Raw genomic sequence first — 14,042 nt, 5'->3', positions numbered from 1 at the left:
AATGTTAAAGCAATCAGCATGTAATGGGAGATTTGATTTGGAAACTTAACATGTGGCCCAACCTTGTTTGTATGCACAAATGTGTGCATATACCTGGGAGGTTGGTCAGTTGTTTGCATCGGTACGCCAAAGCAAATCAGAATGCTTGGAAATCTTGTGTTGGCTTACTGTAAAAAAAAAAAAACTTTTTATTTTTTTTAATGTAATGGTAAAATATAAGACTGTACTTCACACTAGCGCTATGAATGTCAAAAATACATTTAATGAGGAAGATTTGAGTGAGACTAGTTTAAACTAAGCACTTTTTCACAAATTTTACTTGTTTACGTTTTGATAAAATGTAGCTGTGGAATATAACAATATATCAGTGGTAATTTTCCTCTAGTTAAATTTAATACTGGCAGTTTTTTCAATGAAAAAAGGCCTAAGTTTACAAAATGGTACTTTATATTTAACACTGATAATATTGTGGACCCACTTTATGTCTTATAAGACTGTGGTAAACAAAGTCTAAATATTGGGATCCTTTCTGAGATCTGTCACTCCTATTGCTTGTCAACTATTAGTTACGCCAGTATTTACAATGTGCAGCTTTGCTTGTAGTATCAAAAAACAGCCAACATCCTCAGAATTCCAGGAGCCTTTCTGGTCTATTTCAATCACAAGCTGTTTTTTATTTAAATGTTTTTACTTTGGTCAACCTCAATGGTTTCCTGCAGGGGCGCTCAATCAGAAAGTACTCTTGTACAAAGAGATGTGTGTGACATGGAGAGAAAAAATGCACATGAAATAGTATTATTATTTTGTGTCAATAGTAGAATTGTACACAGTGGAAACCATTGTCTATTGTCTTTCATGTGCCTGAAATGATGAAGTGTTTAACTTCATCTTGCTGCTGCGTGAACACGTCGATTAACAAAAGCCTATTTGCGACACACATGTAAACGGAGATGTAATTGACAAGAAACTGACTTTTTGTATCTGTGTAAATATACATTTTTTAAACTTAAAACTATTTTCATAAATAAAAGTGAATAAATAACAAATGTAATGCTTGATTTTTTTTTTTTTCTTCCATCTTGCTCTCTAAAACACAGATTTGTTGGCAGGTACAGTTTTTAGTACAAACCAAGCAATCAGTGATGAATTTATAACAGTCTGTTTATTAAACAAGGTAAAGATACAAAGCTTTTTTTCCTTTTTTTTTTAAACATTGATAACCTTAGTTTAACTTCTCAGTCTTGGCTGTGCATATTTAGTTGTCTAGAAACTGTATATGAAACCACAATGCAAGACAGGAAAAAGTGTAATAAATCTACGCAATATCTTTTCATAGAGAACATGGGTTAAACAGTTATCATACAGATTACAGCTCAGGAACTCCATGCGGAAGGAAAAAATGAAAATGTTTACACATCCTGAATACTGCAGAACACAATACAGAGTAATGGAAATGGGATGATAAAACAGTTAAGGCTTACATGTAATTAACTGATATAAAACATGGATATTAATAACATATGGGTAACTAAAATAATTACAGTAAGTTCATACATAAACCTTTACAAAACCCAAACAGAGCATGTTTATGAAAACTAAAAAATAGGTACTATAAATGAGTAACATGTTTTACAGTACAGCAACATGTACATTTTCCCATTATCTCAAAAGAGAGAGTAAGTTGAGGAGGCAGGGTCTGTTGTTGGCGTAAATGTCTGTTTTCCGGCCAGTGGCTTGAGTAATAAGTTTTTTATTCTTTTGAAAACATACTATATACTGTATATGTATTTTACATTATTCTCAGTTCCATCTCAAACGTAATGTCTAGCCGTAGCACCTTTTCTGAAGTGCCCTGAAGAATACAGGGTACTCTATTAGTACCATCCAGAGGTTAAAAGTTACAGTAAAAATACAACAAACAATACCGTGTACAATAAAAACAATACTAAGGAGAAAAAAAAAAAGAGAAGCATCATCTCCACATCAACTCATATCATAAGCATATGGAATATGACTTATACTGCAGTTTATTCCAAATGGATAAAGCTTATTAAAGTTTTTTAAAAAAAATACTTAACTGGGTCAGAGTAGCTGTACAATAACTTCACATTTTGGTCCAAAGTTTGGGGTTAAAATTGACCACTCAAGTAAAATCTCATTTCCGCTTGAGTGTGTTTTAAAAGTAGGGCTGAATAGAGTAGAGCTGGCACTGATACATGTGCAATGTATTCAACCTCTAATACTTATAATAACTAATAGTCAAAGCTTAACTGAGTAGAGAAAGCAGACACGCACTGTAACAAGTTCAGCTTTCTCTTAAAACCTCAACAAGGTTTATATATGGCACTAGTTAAAATGGGACGTGTGGAAAACATATCGTAAATTCTTAAATAGAAGCTGGGGGTGTGGTCGCCATGGACAAATACAGGCTGGAAGAAAAAAACCAAACAAGGGTGGATAGATTCCTGGAGCCACATGTATAAATGCCGTGAACCTACAAAAACTAAGCATGAGCCATTTCTCACTCACTAACTGGTTACTGGAGAAAGTGCACCTCAGACATACTTCAGACCATACACACAGTTATCTAGAGATGGCTGCAGGTGATATGATGAGGAGATCAAAAAATAGGGTGAGGAACGTAACCTTATAATAAATCTTGTTTTTAGGTTGCTTGCCAATTTTACTGATTGTGTTATTTTTGCACTCGGCAACGCAATCTGTAGAATCTCAACTCCTTTCTAAACTTCTTCTGCCATCGATCCCTCTGCTAATGACCATTTACCATCATTTTATGCTGAATTGTGAAGTACTTTTAAAAAGTCTGTTTCAATATGAGCTCTATGAATGAATAAGCTGATGCTATACTGACATTTTAATAATGATGATTGAAATATTACCACTGCAATGGTTTACATGGTATGGCCACCTTTAATTTGAAATGGATACAGGAAGTGTTGAGTGTTGTATCAACAACATAATGCAGTCAGAAAGATTCATCATGGTGCCCTCTGCAGCTGAGGTGAATAAAGGCCTCAGCCACTATTTGAGAATTTACGGTAATGTAAAAAGCAGTGTTTCTTTGATCATATGTTATGATCATAAAGGTGCCGTAATGTTAAGATCATAAAGGTGCCGTGAAGGTAAATGTCAAATATGGAGTGAAAGATTTTTAAACTAAGAAAAACATTCATCCTTCTTCCCTTGCATGTTGCTCTACTTTTTGCCTCCCAAAGTCAATAATGCAACATCTTAATACAATCATTAAATGTTTAAATTGTCATCTACCGATTGCCTTTCTTGAAATTTAGATGACCCTGTCAATGAGTACTTTCACAAAAAATGTGAGTAAAAACAAAGAAAGTAACAGGAAAAAGACTGTTATTTATACACAGTCTGTGCTCTTAGCTGCCACAAGTAATGCCCTTTGGCATTTTCCATCCAACAAGATTGAAACAATTTGAGCCAAAACCACAAGGCCTAAAAGTGCTTAAAACATTTCTTTGGATGTCTTCAGAATACACCCAACAAACATTTTTTTTCTACTCTCTCAATTCTTTATAAGGGCAAATATCATCTGGCACATTTTGGAAACCCATTTCATGGAAGAAAAAAAAAAAAAAAAAAAGGAACCTAACTAAAACATTTCTGATGGCCAACGCATCCGGCAGTTTACATGACGCTTACGAAAGTGCTTATTAAATCTGACGCAAGACATTCTTTGCCACTCGATCCTCCGGACAACATCTAGCTGTATTTTTACATTCACAAAATAACTCTGTGCTCGCTTTTGACAGACGGCCCGTGTCAAGATGGATGGAGGCAGCCTGTTTACTGAATCTAGCACTGAATGCTTATGTCAGCTGTCATAATGCTAATGTAAGCCTTATGTAGATGGCTGTGGGTGCAGGGCCTCATAAGCTCCAGCCTAACATAGACTTTAAATCCGACCAGCTGCTGAGAGGCTGGGGGCTCAGATGAGGGAGATGCGTATGGGGATGCTGGGGGACTCGGTTCTCTGAGGCGACTGGTGGCTCACTAGGTGCTCCACCACCGTATGTTTGGACATGTGCTTCATAAGGTAGGTCTCCTACAAAAGACAGAAAAACACACCAAATGGTCCAAAATGTAATTACTGCCATTAAGGACAACACATTGGACAACAGCCTAAAAAAAATCCAAGTTTATTTTTCTTGAAAGTGCTCATATTATGCTCATTTTCAGGTTCATAATTGTATTTAGAGGTTGTACCAGAATAGGTTTATATGGTTTAATTTTCGAAAAAACATCATCTTTTTGTTGTACTGCAAATTGCTGCAGCTCCTCTTTTCACCCTGTGTGTTGAGCTCTGTTTTAGCTACAGAGTGAGGCATCACACTTCTGTTCCAGCTTTGTTGGGAGTCGCACATGCAGTAGCTAGGTAAGGACTACTAGCCAGTCAGGAGCAGAGTGTGAGGGAGTGCCACGCTAGCAGCTAGGCGAGTATTATAACGTGTGTTACAAAGTGACGCACGTTTGTCACGGAAGTAAAGACTGGACTACAATAGAGCTGTTTGGAGCAGTTTGTGAAAAGTGTTTTCTGTTGGAGATGGTAAGTCCCTTTGGGGTGGACATTGGGCTTTTTCACTTTGTAAACCTATAACATGCACAAAAGAGCCAAAAAGCATAATATGAGCACGTTAAATCTTTATCAACAAAATAACCATTTTTGACCCTTTTGTATCAAATGAAATATTCTTGGAGAACCTTTAAATACAAGACATATTCTAGATAAATGTATGTGAAGTCAGTGGACTGAGAAAGATGTAACAGCTGCAGCAAACGTTTAACTTCAGATAGAGGGAGCTAAAGAAAACACATTTAATCAAAAGCTTTTAAAAACTAAATTCACCAAAGAAGACACTGGCTTTGCAGTTGTGTCCTGTGACGGAAGAACAAAGCCAAGACAAAACTTAAGCTTTTGGTGTTCAAACCTTGATCATATTAATATGATAGAAGAAAAAAAAAGGCCAATATTTACATTTTAGAGCTGGAACCGGAACATATTTCACATCTCAGCTTAAAAAAAAGCAATTGAAATGATGCTATGATCAAAACAGTTAATTGAGTACATACAGTAAGTTTTTTGTCGAATATGTACTCAATTAATTGTTTCAGCTCTAGAGTAATGTTGGAGAGATAATGTATTTGCAGATGGGAGGTGGTAGCAAACACTTTGATTCAACTGGATAAGAGATTAAATATGTACCTTGCAAACCTTTGCAACATTTGCAACCTTTACAAGTAAAAATGATCAAACAAACTGGTACTTGGCACCTGTATGTCAAAAACAATTCACTTCTTTTCTGTATGTTTGAATATGAGCAAGAACATGTTGACTTGTTAAATATCACAAACAGGAAACACAGCTAGTTTCAGTCCCATGTGAAGCAGAGTATCATCAAAGGCCATCATCTTATCAGTCATATAAACAGTCAGTCTGAAGGCACACTGGGAAAATCTAACACACATGTGAAGATAAACAGATAAACTGCGGTTTACTCACTGAGGTGTATGCCCGGCCACACATGCTACAGCAGTAGGCCTTAGCGTTTTTGATGGCGTGCGCTGACAAGTGGATCTGCAACGATGCAGAGTCCGAGTAGGCACGGTAGCAGTTAGGACATTTATACGGCTTGTCTTTATTGTGCTGCCTCTGGTGAGACTGTTGGGGAAGAAACATGTAAAAGCTTTCAATTTGGACACCTGCCTTGTGATAACAATGCAATGAAACGGTTTGTTTTTTTTTTTCACTGTGTAGTTGTCTACCACGGTGTAAAGTAACACTTCTTGTTGTGATGTCTACTGTGGCAGAATTAAGTTGTTTGACCATGTACTGACCTGGAGGTTAGACAGCTGGGTAAAAGCCTTTTCACATCCGGGGTGAGCACATTTATAAGGCCTATCGCCAGTGTGGATTCTGTGGCAAAAGAAGTAGAAGAAAAGTTAAAAATGACTCAAAATAGCTTTTTTATGACTTTGACAAGAGAGATGTAGTTGAAGAAACTGAATCAGATTCGACAACAGATTCTGTAACTCCAACTTCTCGCCGCATATTTTAGTCACAACCTTGATGCACCTAATATACAATAAAAGAAATACCTAGCCAGGAAAATGACAAAAAGGGCCAAGATTTGATTTTCCAAATGATATGGCTGAATTGTAAAAGGGGTGTGAGCAGACAAATTCTCTGCAAGAAAAAAAAAAAAAACATTTTAAAATAAAATATTGTGTCAGATTTCAGTTGCCCAGGTATAGCACGTGGTGAGTGTGCGGTAGCTCCTTGGTTGCCATTTCTTTTCCCCACACTAGCTTGATTGCTTTGTGTCCACGGCCGGACCGACCTGGTGTGCTGCTGCAGGTGTGACAGCTGACGGAAGGAGTTCTCGCAGTAGGAGCAGTGGTAGGGTTTGATCCCCAGGTGGATGCGCAGGTGCTGGGACAGGTAGGAGGCGTTGGCGAACGTCTTGGAGCAGTGGGGACACTTGTGGGGTTTGGCCTCCGTGTGGGACTTGGAGTGAATCTGCATCTCGGACTTGGTTAAGAAAGTGAGCGGGCACACTTTGCATCTTGGTGACAAAAAAATAAGGACACAAAAATACATAAACGTGATCAGATCAGGTTGTTTTAGTCAGGTTTGTCTAGAAATCTAGAAATTTGTCACGAATTTAAAGTATTAAGCCATTGCTGTTCCAATACCGAGACCACTTCAGTCATTTTCAAGACATAAAGCAAAATACAACCAATTCTGAATCATAATCTATATCCAAGGGAGCAGTACCACTGAGTCCCAACCAAAGTCAGAGTTAGGGCTGGGCGATATGGACCGAAAGTCATATCCTGATATATTTTGGCTGAATATCGATATACGATATTTATCCCGATATTTTTTCCACAAAGTGAGAGCAAATGTTCAGTCAAAGTCAAAGCCAAATATGACATGTCACATGTAGTTTCATAGAAACCGGCTATTTCAGTGAACAGTTGCAAAATCAAATGAATAAATAATAAACAGGTTTCTTCACCTGGTTCAATGCTCAGCTGTTCAAATAACAATAAAATGTAAACATAAATACTGTATAACAACAGGAGTACCTTTTTTGAAATCAAAGCTCCATAAGGTTTGTTTTAGTTTTTTCCAACGTTTTAAATTGTTAAATTTTTCTTCCTACACATTTTCAGCGCTTATTTCTACGTCCCATATTTTCTAATATAGGGCTGGGCGATATAGAGAAAATCAGATATCATGATATTCTTGACCAAATACCTCGATATCGATATTGCGGCGATATATTCTAGAGTTGACAGTTGGTGCTCTCGCAAAATATCTTCACACTTAGATTTTAGATAAATAATCATTAATAATAGAACAGCTAGAACAGTCTGGTAAGTTCAGAAAAGTACATCACTTCACTGTAATGCAGCCTTTAAAACCAGGAAAAGACACTTATGTCATATCACGATATTACGATATCCAAAATCTAAGACGATATCTAGTCTCATATCACGATAGATATAATATCGATATATCGCCCAGCCCTAGTCAGAGTAGAGTTTAATTCAGATTAATTCAAAAGAAGTAGATAATGGTTTAGTATACAATTAGTTACTAAGACTTCCTACAGACCTGCATTGTGCTTACTGTACCAGTACTGTTAACAAATTCTAAGTCTACTTAACTAAAATAGAAGATGAAGAAGAAATTGGTTATGCTTTTCCAGGTGTTTATAGGAGACAAAGATCAGTTGACAGTCCACTAAGTGAAACATACTGTACATTCAATCAGGTGAAAGATAGATTCATATCAATGTCTCAGTGAGGAGAACCACATCTCTATCAGCTACAGCCTGCTTAAAACCAAACCTGTCTCAAGCCCATGCCTATTGATCTTTTGTAGACCGCAATTACATTTGTGAATTGGCTTTGCGTGGCCAGCGTTGAAAGGAAATAGCCTATCCCCTGTGATGCAGTAAAAACTTAAAGACAATAGTAGCCGCTTCCTGTGTCTAACCTGTAGGTTTTGCCCTCTTTGGGTGCCACGGTGACACAGCCTTGGTCAGCTAGGATGGGGTAGGGCACCACCAGCAGAGGACCAGTCGGGTTTTCAGCTTTGATCTTCTTCCGTCCCCGGGGTGCCTTGGGTGGGGGGCCCAACAGTCCAGCCAGGCCTCCAACTTTCATGTGGTCCATGCCAGGACCGCTAGCCAGCCCGGAGATGATGTTCACAGAGGGGGCACCGCCCAGGCGGTTCTGGCTGCTGGAGGTTGGAGTCGTGGGGGTCAGGGCCTCCGAGGTGCTGTGGCTGTCGGGTCGCGATGAAGGAGCCAGACCTGTGGAAGTGAAGACCACAACTGTTTAACACAAATACCGACCACAACACTACACATGACCTGAGAGGCTTCTGGGTTTTTTTTTTAAGATTATTTTTTGGGCATTTTAGAACTTTATTTATAGGACAGCTGAAGACATGAAAAGGGAGAGAGAGAGGGAATGACATGCAGCCAAGGGCTGCAGGTCGGAGCCGAACCCGTGGCCGCTGCATCTAGGAGTAAACCTCTGTATATGGGTGTGCGCTCTACCGGGTGAGCTACCCAAGCACCCCCTTCTGGTTGTTTTAATAGCCAAGTTCCACAGATTTACATTTTTGAATGCATGCATGTTACACAGTTTTAGATTTTTCAATTTCCTACTCTCTCTTTTTCTCACTTTAGACCTCAGTAAGTGTTTAATAAAATCTTTTATTTGATGTTAATGATACACTAAGCATCTCAGCAGTGGCCTATGCTGAGTGCCTGAATGCACGTGAGTGAAAATGTACTTACAGTACTGAAATGTACTGTAAGAACAGTACATTTACTGGTCTTATTTATCAGCTATATCATGTTTATTGTACTTTTACTGTTTGGTTTCTGTATCCCAATCTATTGAGACAATTTAACAGTATGACTGCTGTCAATTTTACCTAACCGGAGGCTGATTTCTATTTAATTTATTGATTATTTTTTGGGCTTTTCCGCCTTTAATTTTTGACAGCACAGCTAGGTGAGAAAGGGGAGAGAGAGGGGGAAGACATGCAGGAAATCGTCACAGGTCGGACTCAAACCCTGGACCTTGGATTTTCTTGCGGTTATTCCCCCCCGTGTCAACAGACCACACAGAGACCAACTGACTGCAGTACCTGAGCGATGGTTGAGCCGGCCCTGTTGCTCGCTGAGCTGTCTCATGTGCCAGTCTTCCCACAGTCCTTTGGCCTTCACTGCTGACTTGTCGTCCATATTTCCATCTGGAAGTTGTCAGGTGATGATATTTTAATCAGTGAACAGTAAATAGCGTTTTGATACAGACAGACTTATGCTGTGTTATTACTGCAAAATCTGAGGTCCTCATTTAAGACTCATTGATGAAAGAAAATCAATAAATGTTAAGATTTAAGTCAAAGCCACTTTTCACAAGCTCTTTTATTAAAACAAATTGTGATTAAAATAAAATGCAAAGACAGGGTTTCCTTTACCAGTTTGAAAATATACAGCTGCAACACATGTAAATGAAAGTTATCTAAAATAAATAGCCTAGGATAAAAAAAAAAAATATATATATATATATATATATATATATATATATATATATATATATATATATATATATATATATATTTTTTTTTTTTTTTTTTTTGGATATGAAGGATATGAAGGATATGAAGGATATATATATATATATATATATATATATCTCCTTCATAAGCTTTCAACAACAATAACAGAGAAAGAGGACGCCCGGATAGCTCAGTTTGTAAATATAAAGGTTTGACTCCGACCTGCGGCCCTTTCCTACATGTCACTCCCCCACTCTCTCCCCCCTTTCATGTCTTCAGCTTTCCTATCAAAATAAAGGCCGAAATCTTTAGAAAAAAAAAAAAGAACGACCGAAAGACCGAGGGAGTGCGATGGACTGAAGTGTATGCTAGGCTACTCAGAGAGTGACGGCTGACTCATTAGCGCCGTTACACCCGTCTTGTGTGAAATGTCTGTATCGTCACTGCGCTGCATTTTTATGAACTATGAAATATGATCGTCTTACACGCTATTACTCAACCAACTGAAGTTAGTTGCATTTAATAACTTCTAATGTGTTTTTCGCCGTGGCGGCCGCAGTAACAGAGAGTTACCAGCGGAAACACTGGTACCAATACAGGTTTCCCTCTCATACTTAACAATATACAGCTGTGTTAATAACAACTAAAACTGTGCACAAATGTCGGGAGTTTGGACCAGCGGCGCTGTGTCTCTCCATGTTGCAGGTGAGCCGGCCGGTGTGTGAGTGAATGGGGGCGGGGCTGCGCGGAGGAGAGATCCAAACACAGGCACGGCTTTCCAGAAGGAACGGGTCATGTAACGCAACATTAAACCATATCCATATATACGACATCGTTTCGTTAGTGGAGAGGCAGCGGTTGCGAGGACGTTAGGTGCACAGGTGCGACTTAGGAAAAATCTTAGTCGCACCCTTTCAAATTGGTCGCACTCTCGAGCCCTGTAATTTGATATTTTTTGATACCTCTGAGCCAATATGATAGCTGCATCTTTATACCAATATACCCAAATTATGTATAATATCATGTCTTGACACAAGCAGCCTTATGTTGTTGTGTTAAAGAAAAATTATATTCCTGATTTAAACTGAATCTGAGAATAAAGTAAGAATAAAGAATAAAGTAAACAAGACTAAAATGACACATTTGAGTCTGTATTCAAAATGTATTGAGGTCCAGTACCTGGGCCAACAACCAACCAAGTGAAGGCTGTACCTGGTCCAGAACTGGAGGCAGGGCGAGCATGCAGAGCAATGTCCGGTTGTCCAGAACCCTGCGGCTGCTGGTGATGGCCCTGCACCTGCTGTGGCTTTGACACCGACATGATGTGCTGAGCGCTACCGTCCGGGGACGAGGTGGGCACAAGCAAAGACTGCTGGGAAGGAGTGGAGGTAGGCGGCAGGTGCAGGGGTCGGATCTTCTCGGCCATCAGCTGCTCCTTGATCTTGTTAATGAGCACCAGGTTATCCAGCTGAAAGGGTTAACGGGTCATGCTCAACAGAAAACAGCCACCGTGTGTGAATGTCATTCATGCCCCCAAAAACACATCCCAGGATAGAAAACACTGACCAGCACACAGTACAAGTTCCATTCTATTTTTATCTATTTAGTTTGTTTCACTGATAGACTGGTGCTGAATGGCTGAAAAGACATTCACACATGGAAACAAATGGCAACAAAAGGTGGAAATGTCGCAGTAATTTCATGTGATGCGTGGACTTACCTGGCCTGGCATGGATGGAGGGGGCGGCCAGAAATACGGGTTGTTAAATCGAGGCTCTGCCATCCTGATGTGAATAAAATGTTATTTAGTCACATTCAAAAGTCAAGTTATAGCCTACTTAATGCGCTGTTATCTTATTACACATTTGTCAAGTCAGTCAGTATCAGAGAGGGGATTACGATACAAAGCATTATTTTTCAAACTGCAGTGTCTAAATGTTCTGAAGAGGATGTGTAGGCTAGGTGTGATTATATTAACAGACTTTAACTGTGGCAAAGAAAATGATGACACCCTAACCTCAAGCAACTAACAGTTTCATGTTTAGTAGAAAAGGTGAACACTTTCCTTTGACCCCAAATTATCATATATACACGTCATTAGTTTCCAATCACAGCACTTAAACTGCTCCCCCTATCCACTGAGGAGACTTTTTGTAAAAAAAAAAAAAACAACAACAACAACCTTGCATTAATATATATTTGTTCCAATTTCCTCTAGGACAAATATACCAAGGTTATTTAGCATGTTGTATGACAGGTAAGTAAAAGGGAGGTTGGGTTAACCTAAAAAAAAAAAAAACAATTTTAACCACAGCTGAGTGTGAATGAATAATGTGACACACAGAAGTAAATGTTACGTTATATACATTTCTTTTTCTTCAAAAAACTACATTTGAATGAAGACTTTATAAATACAAATGTAAGACAATTTAACATATTTAAGGCTGGTAAAATTGGATTTATGAGATCTTGGAAATGTATAGGATATTAGCTTCACTTATTAGACTTGTTTGGCTTTTATCCATGTCTCACAGTCTTCCTCAGCAGATGGGCTTTGATGCTATCTAGTTTCAATCTAAATCTGGAGTTTAAATTTCTATGTCAAAAAACTAGATCTATGGTAGGCTATTTGAGAATTTTTAAGGACCTGCAGTTAACCTTGAAAAATAAAATGAATAAGGAAAAATAATTACAAAGTCATAAATCTTGGATGAAGCTGGCATGACTTATTTTTAACAGTAGGAGTTACTACTATGTTCAATTTATATTAATAACTCAGTGTGTAAATTGGGCCTACAGTGGGACTATGAGCCAAATTGTCACCTTTAAGTTAACACAGGTCAAACATCTAGGCTAAATGTCAACTAGAAATATGTCCTCACTTATCAAAAGACATCAGTGGGACAGAGCCTTAGCCGATTAGCTTGGACATTTAGCCCCTCTGTTCCTATTGTCTGAGAGTGAAATCCTGAAAATAAGTGAACGTCGCTTTAAATGTTAAGATAAACGCAATGAGAGAGAGAAAAAACTTTTCATTCTTTGACTTTTCGGACATGTCGGTCGCCTGAGAGCATCTCTGGACTCACGCTGATGGAGGGTTTCACGGATCGAGCCTCCCGGTGCGACTCAGACATTCTCAGACAGTTTTCTTTAAACATTTCCAGACAAAAGAGAAACAAAAATGGCAGCCTTATTTTTATAAGGCGGGACGCCATATTCTGCAGACCCAAAAATTTAGGAGCAATGAACATCTTATCGTGAGGAGGGTGTTGGTGATAAGAAGCGAGCCGACGCGCACACAAAGGTGTGTTTATCATGTCAAAGGCATGAATGATTGTTTACGGCGAATTGCAGGTTTGAATAGCCCGGCCTCCCCACCTCTTAAAAAAATTGACACTTCCCACAACAACCATGTCCTGCAAAAAACAGCACGGAAACGGACAAGATGCAGGCTCGACTCAAACGCCACACTGACTAAAACAACCGAACCAACGCTTTAAGGTCGAAATGTAACCGGCGCACAGTGTCCTTTCTCCCGAAAGACGCTCTGCCATCTTAACCAAATTTCACTTTTAGGGCTGCTTTTTTTTCACATTCTGCAACTTCTGGGCGAATCAAAGGACAGCGATTGCGTTTTGTGCACAATGCACGCATTTAGGATGCTATCGCTTATCAGAGAAATGCACAGCAGTGAAGACACGAAAAGACATGCACAAATACCTTGTGTCCTGATTGCAGATATTGTCTTGCGAGTAACAGCTATAATATAAAAGGTTCTTTCTGCCTGCCTCCAGTCGGACCACCGCTTCCGGGTCGCTTTGTTCACTTCTGGTTGCTGCTGCAGGCTCAGTAGTGCAGACAGAGGGAAATATTCTGCTAATGTTGTTTTGGATTTTTACACGATGACCTAGTTTATTCACGTTTAACGGCCAGCGCATAGATGATGAATCTAATAACGTGATTTCAGTGCGTGTTTGGGTTGGATTTAGCCGACAGTTTCGCAGGGGTGGAAGTAGTTAACTAGCCTACTCAAATCCTGAAATAGCAACGCAATGTAAACATACTTCATCACAAAATGTCACTCAATGCAACTTCTGACTGCCAAATGTACCAACGTATCTAAAAAAAAAAACAATTGTTAAATAAGAAAAAATGACCATTTCAGAGTGATAAATCATGCTGTTGGGTGTTTTAATCCGCAATGCATCATATTTTACATCATATGTTGTATGTGGGAAATCTTAAACAGCAAAGAAACTCCCAGTCAGAAGGTAAAACTGCAATAAAAAAATGTAGTGGAGGAAAATAAAGTATTGCAAAACTTTAATGCACCTGCAGCCCAAGCTGATGAGTCAACAGCCATAGGTAAACTCCCCAGTAGGGGAGACCGGGGACAGTTGTAACACAGGGT

The 14,042-nt window shown here is 38.9% G+C and overlaps 1 protein-coding gene across 4 annotated transcripts; it reads right to left on the bottom strand.

Moving 5' to 3' along the window:
* Positions 1-1,143: 1,143 nt before the first annotated feature.
* On the bottom strand, positions 1,144-13,583 carry znf362b (zinc finger protein 362b). Of its 4 annotated transcripts, none has more exons than XM_028583973.1 (9): positions 13,352-13,583; positions 11,352-11,415; positions 10,811-11,099; positions 9,218-9,322; positions 8,051-8,369; positions 6,384-6,608; positions 5,881-5,959; positions 5,546-5,704; positions 1,144-4,090 (listed from the first exon to the last, which is right to left on the bottom strand). In XM_028583973.1, the coding sequence occupies exons 1-9, from the start codon at positions 13,567-13,569 to the stop codon at positions 3,974-3,976; spliced, it is 1,575 nt and encodes a 524-aa protein (XP_028439774.1). In that variant the 5' UTR covers positions 13,570-13,583; the 3' UTR covers positions 1,144-3,973. The 4 variants fall into 4 exon arrangements, with proteins under 4 accessions (XP_028439774.1, XP_028439778.1, XP_028439775.1 ...); XM_028583977.1 differs by having other exon boundaries at positions 10,844-11,099; XM_028583974.1 differs by having other exon boundaries at positions 10,811-11,072.
* Between the last annotated feature and the right edge of the window lie 459 nt (positions 13,584-14,042).

The sequence above is a fragment of the Perca flavescens genome, chromosome 7, assembly GCF_004354835.1.
Source record: "Perca flavescens isolate YP-PL-M2 chromosome 7, PFLA_1.0, whole genome shotgun sequence".
Taxonomy (NCBI): Eukaryota; Metazoa; Chordata; class Actinopteri; order Perciformes; family Percidae; genus Perca; species Perca flavescens.
Note: the sequence above shows the minus strand (reverse complement) of the source record. Positions and strands in the feature narration are given on the sequence as shown.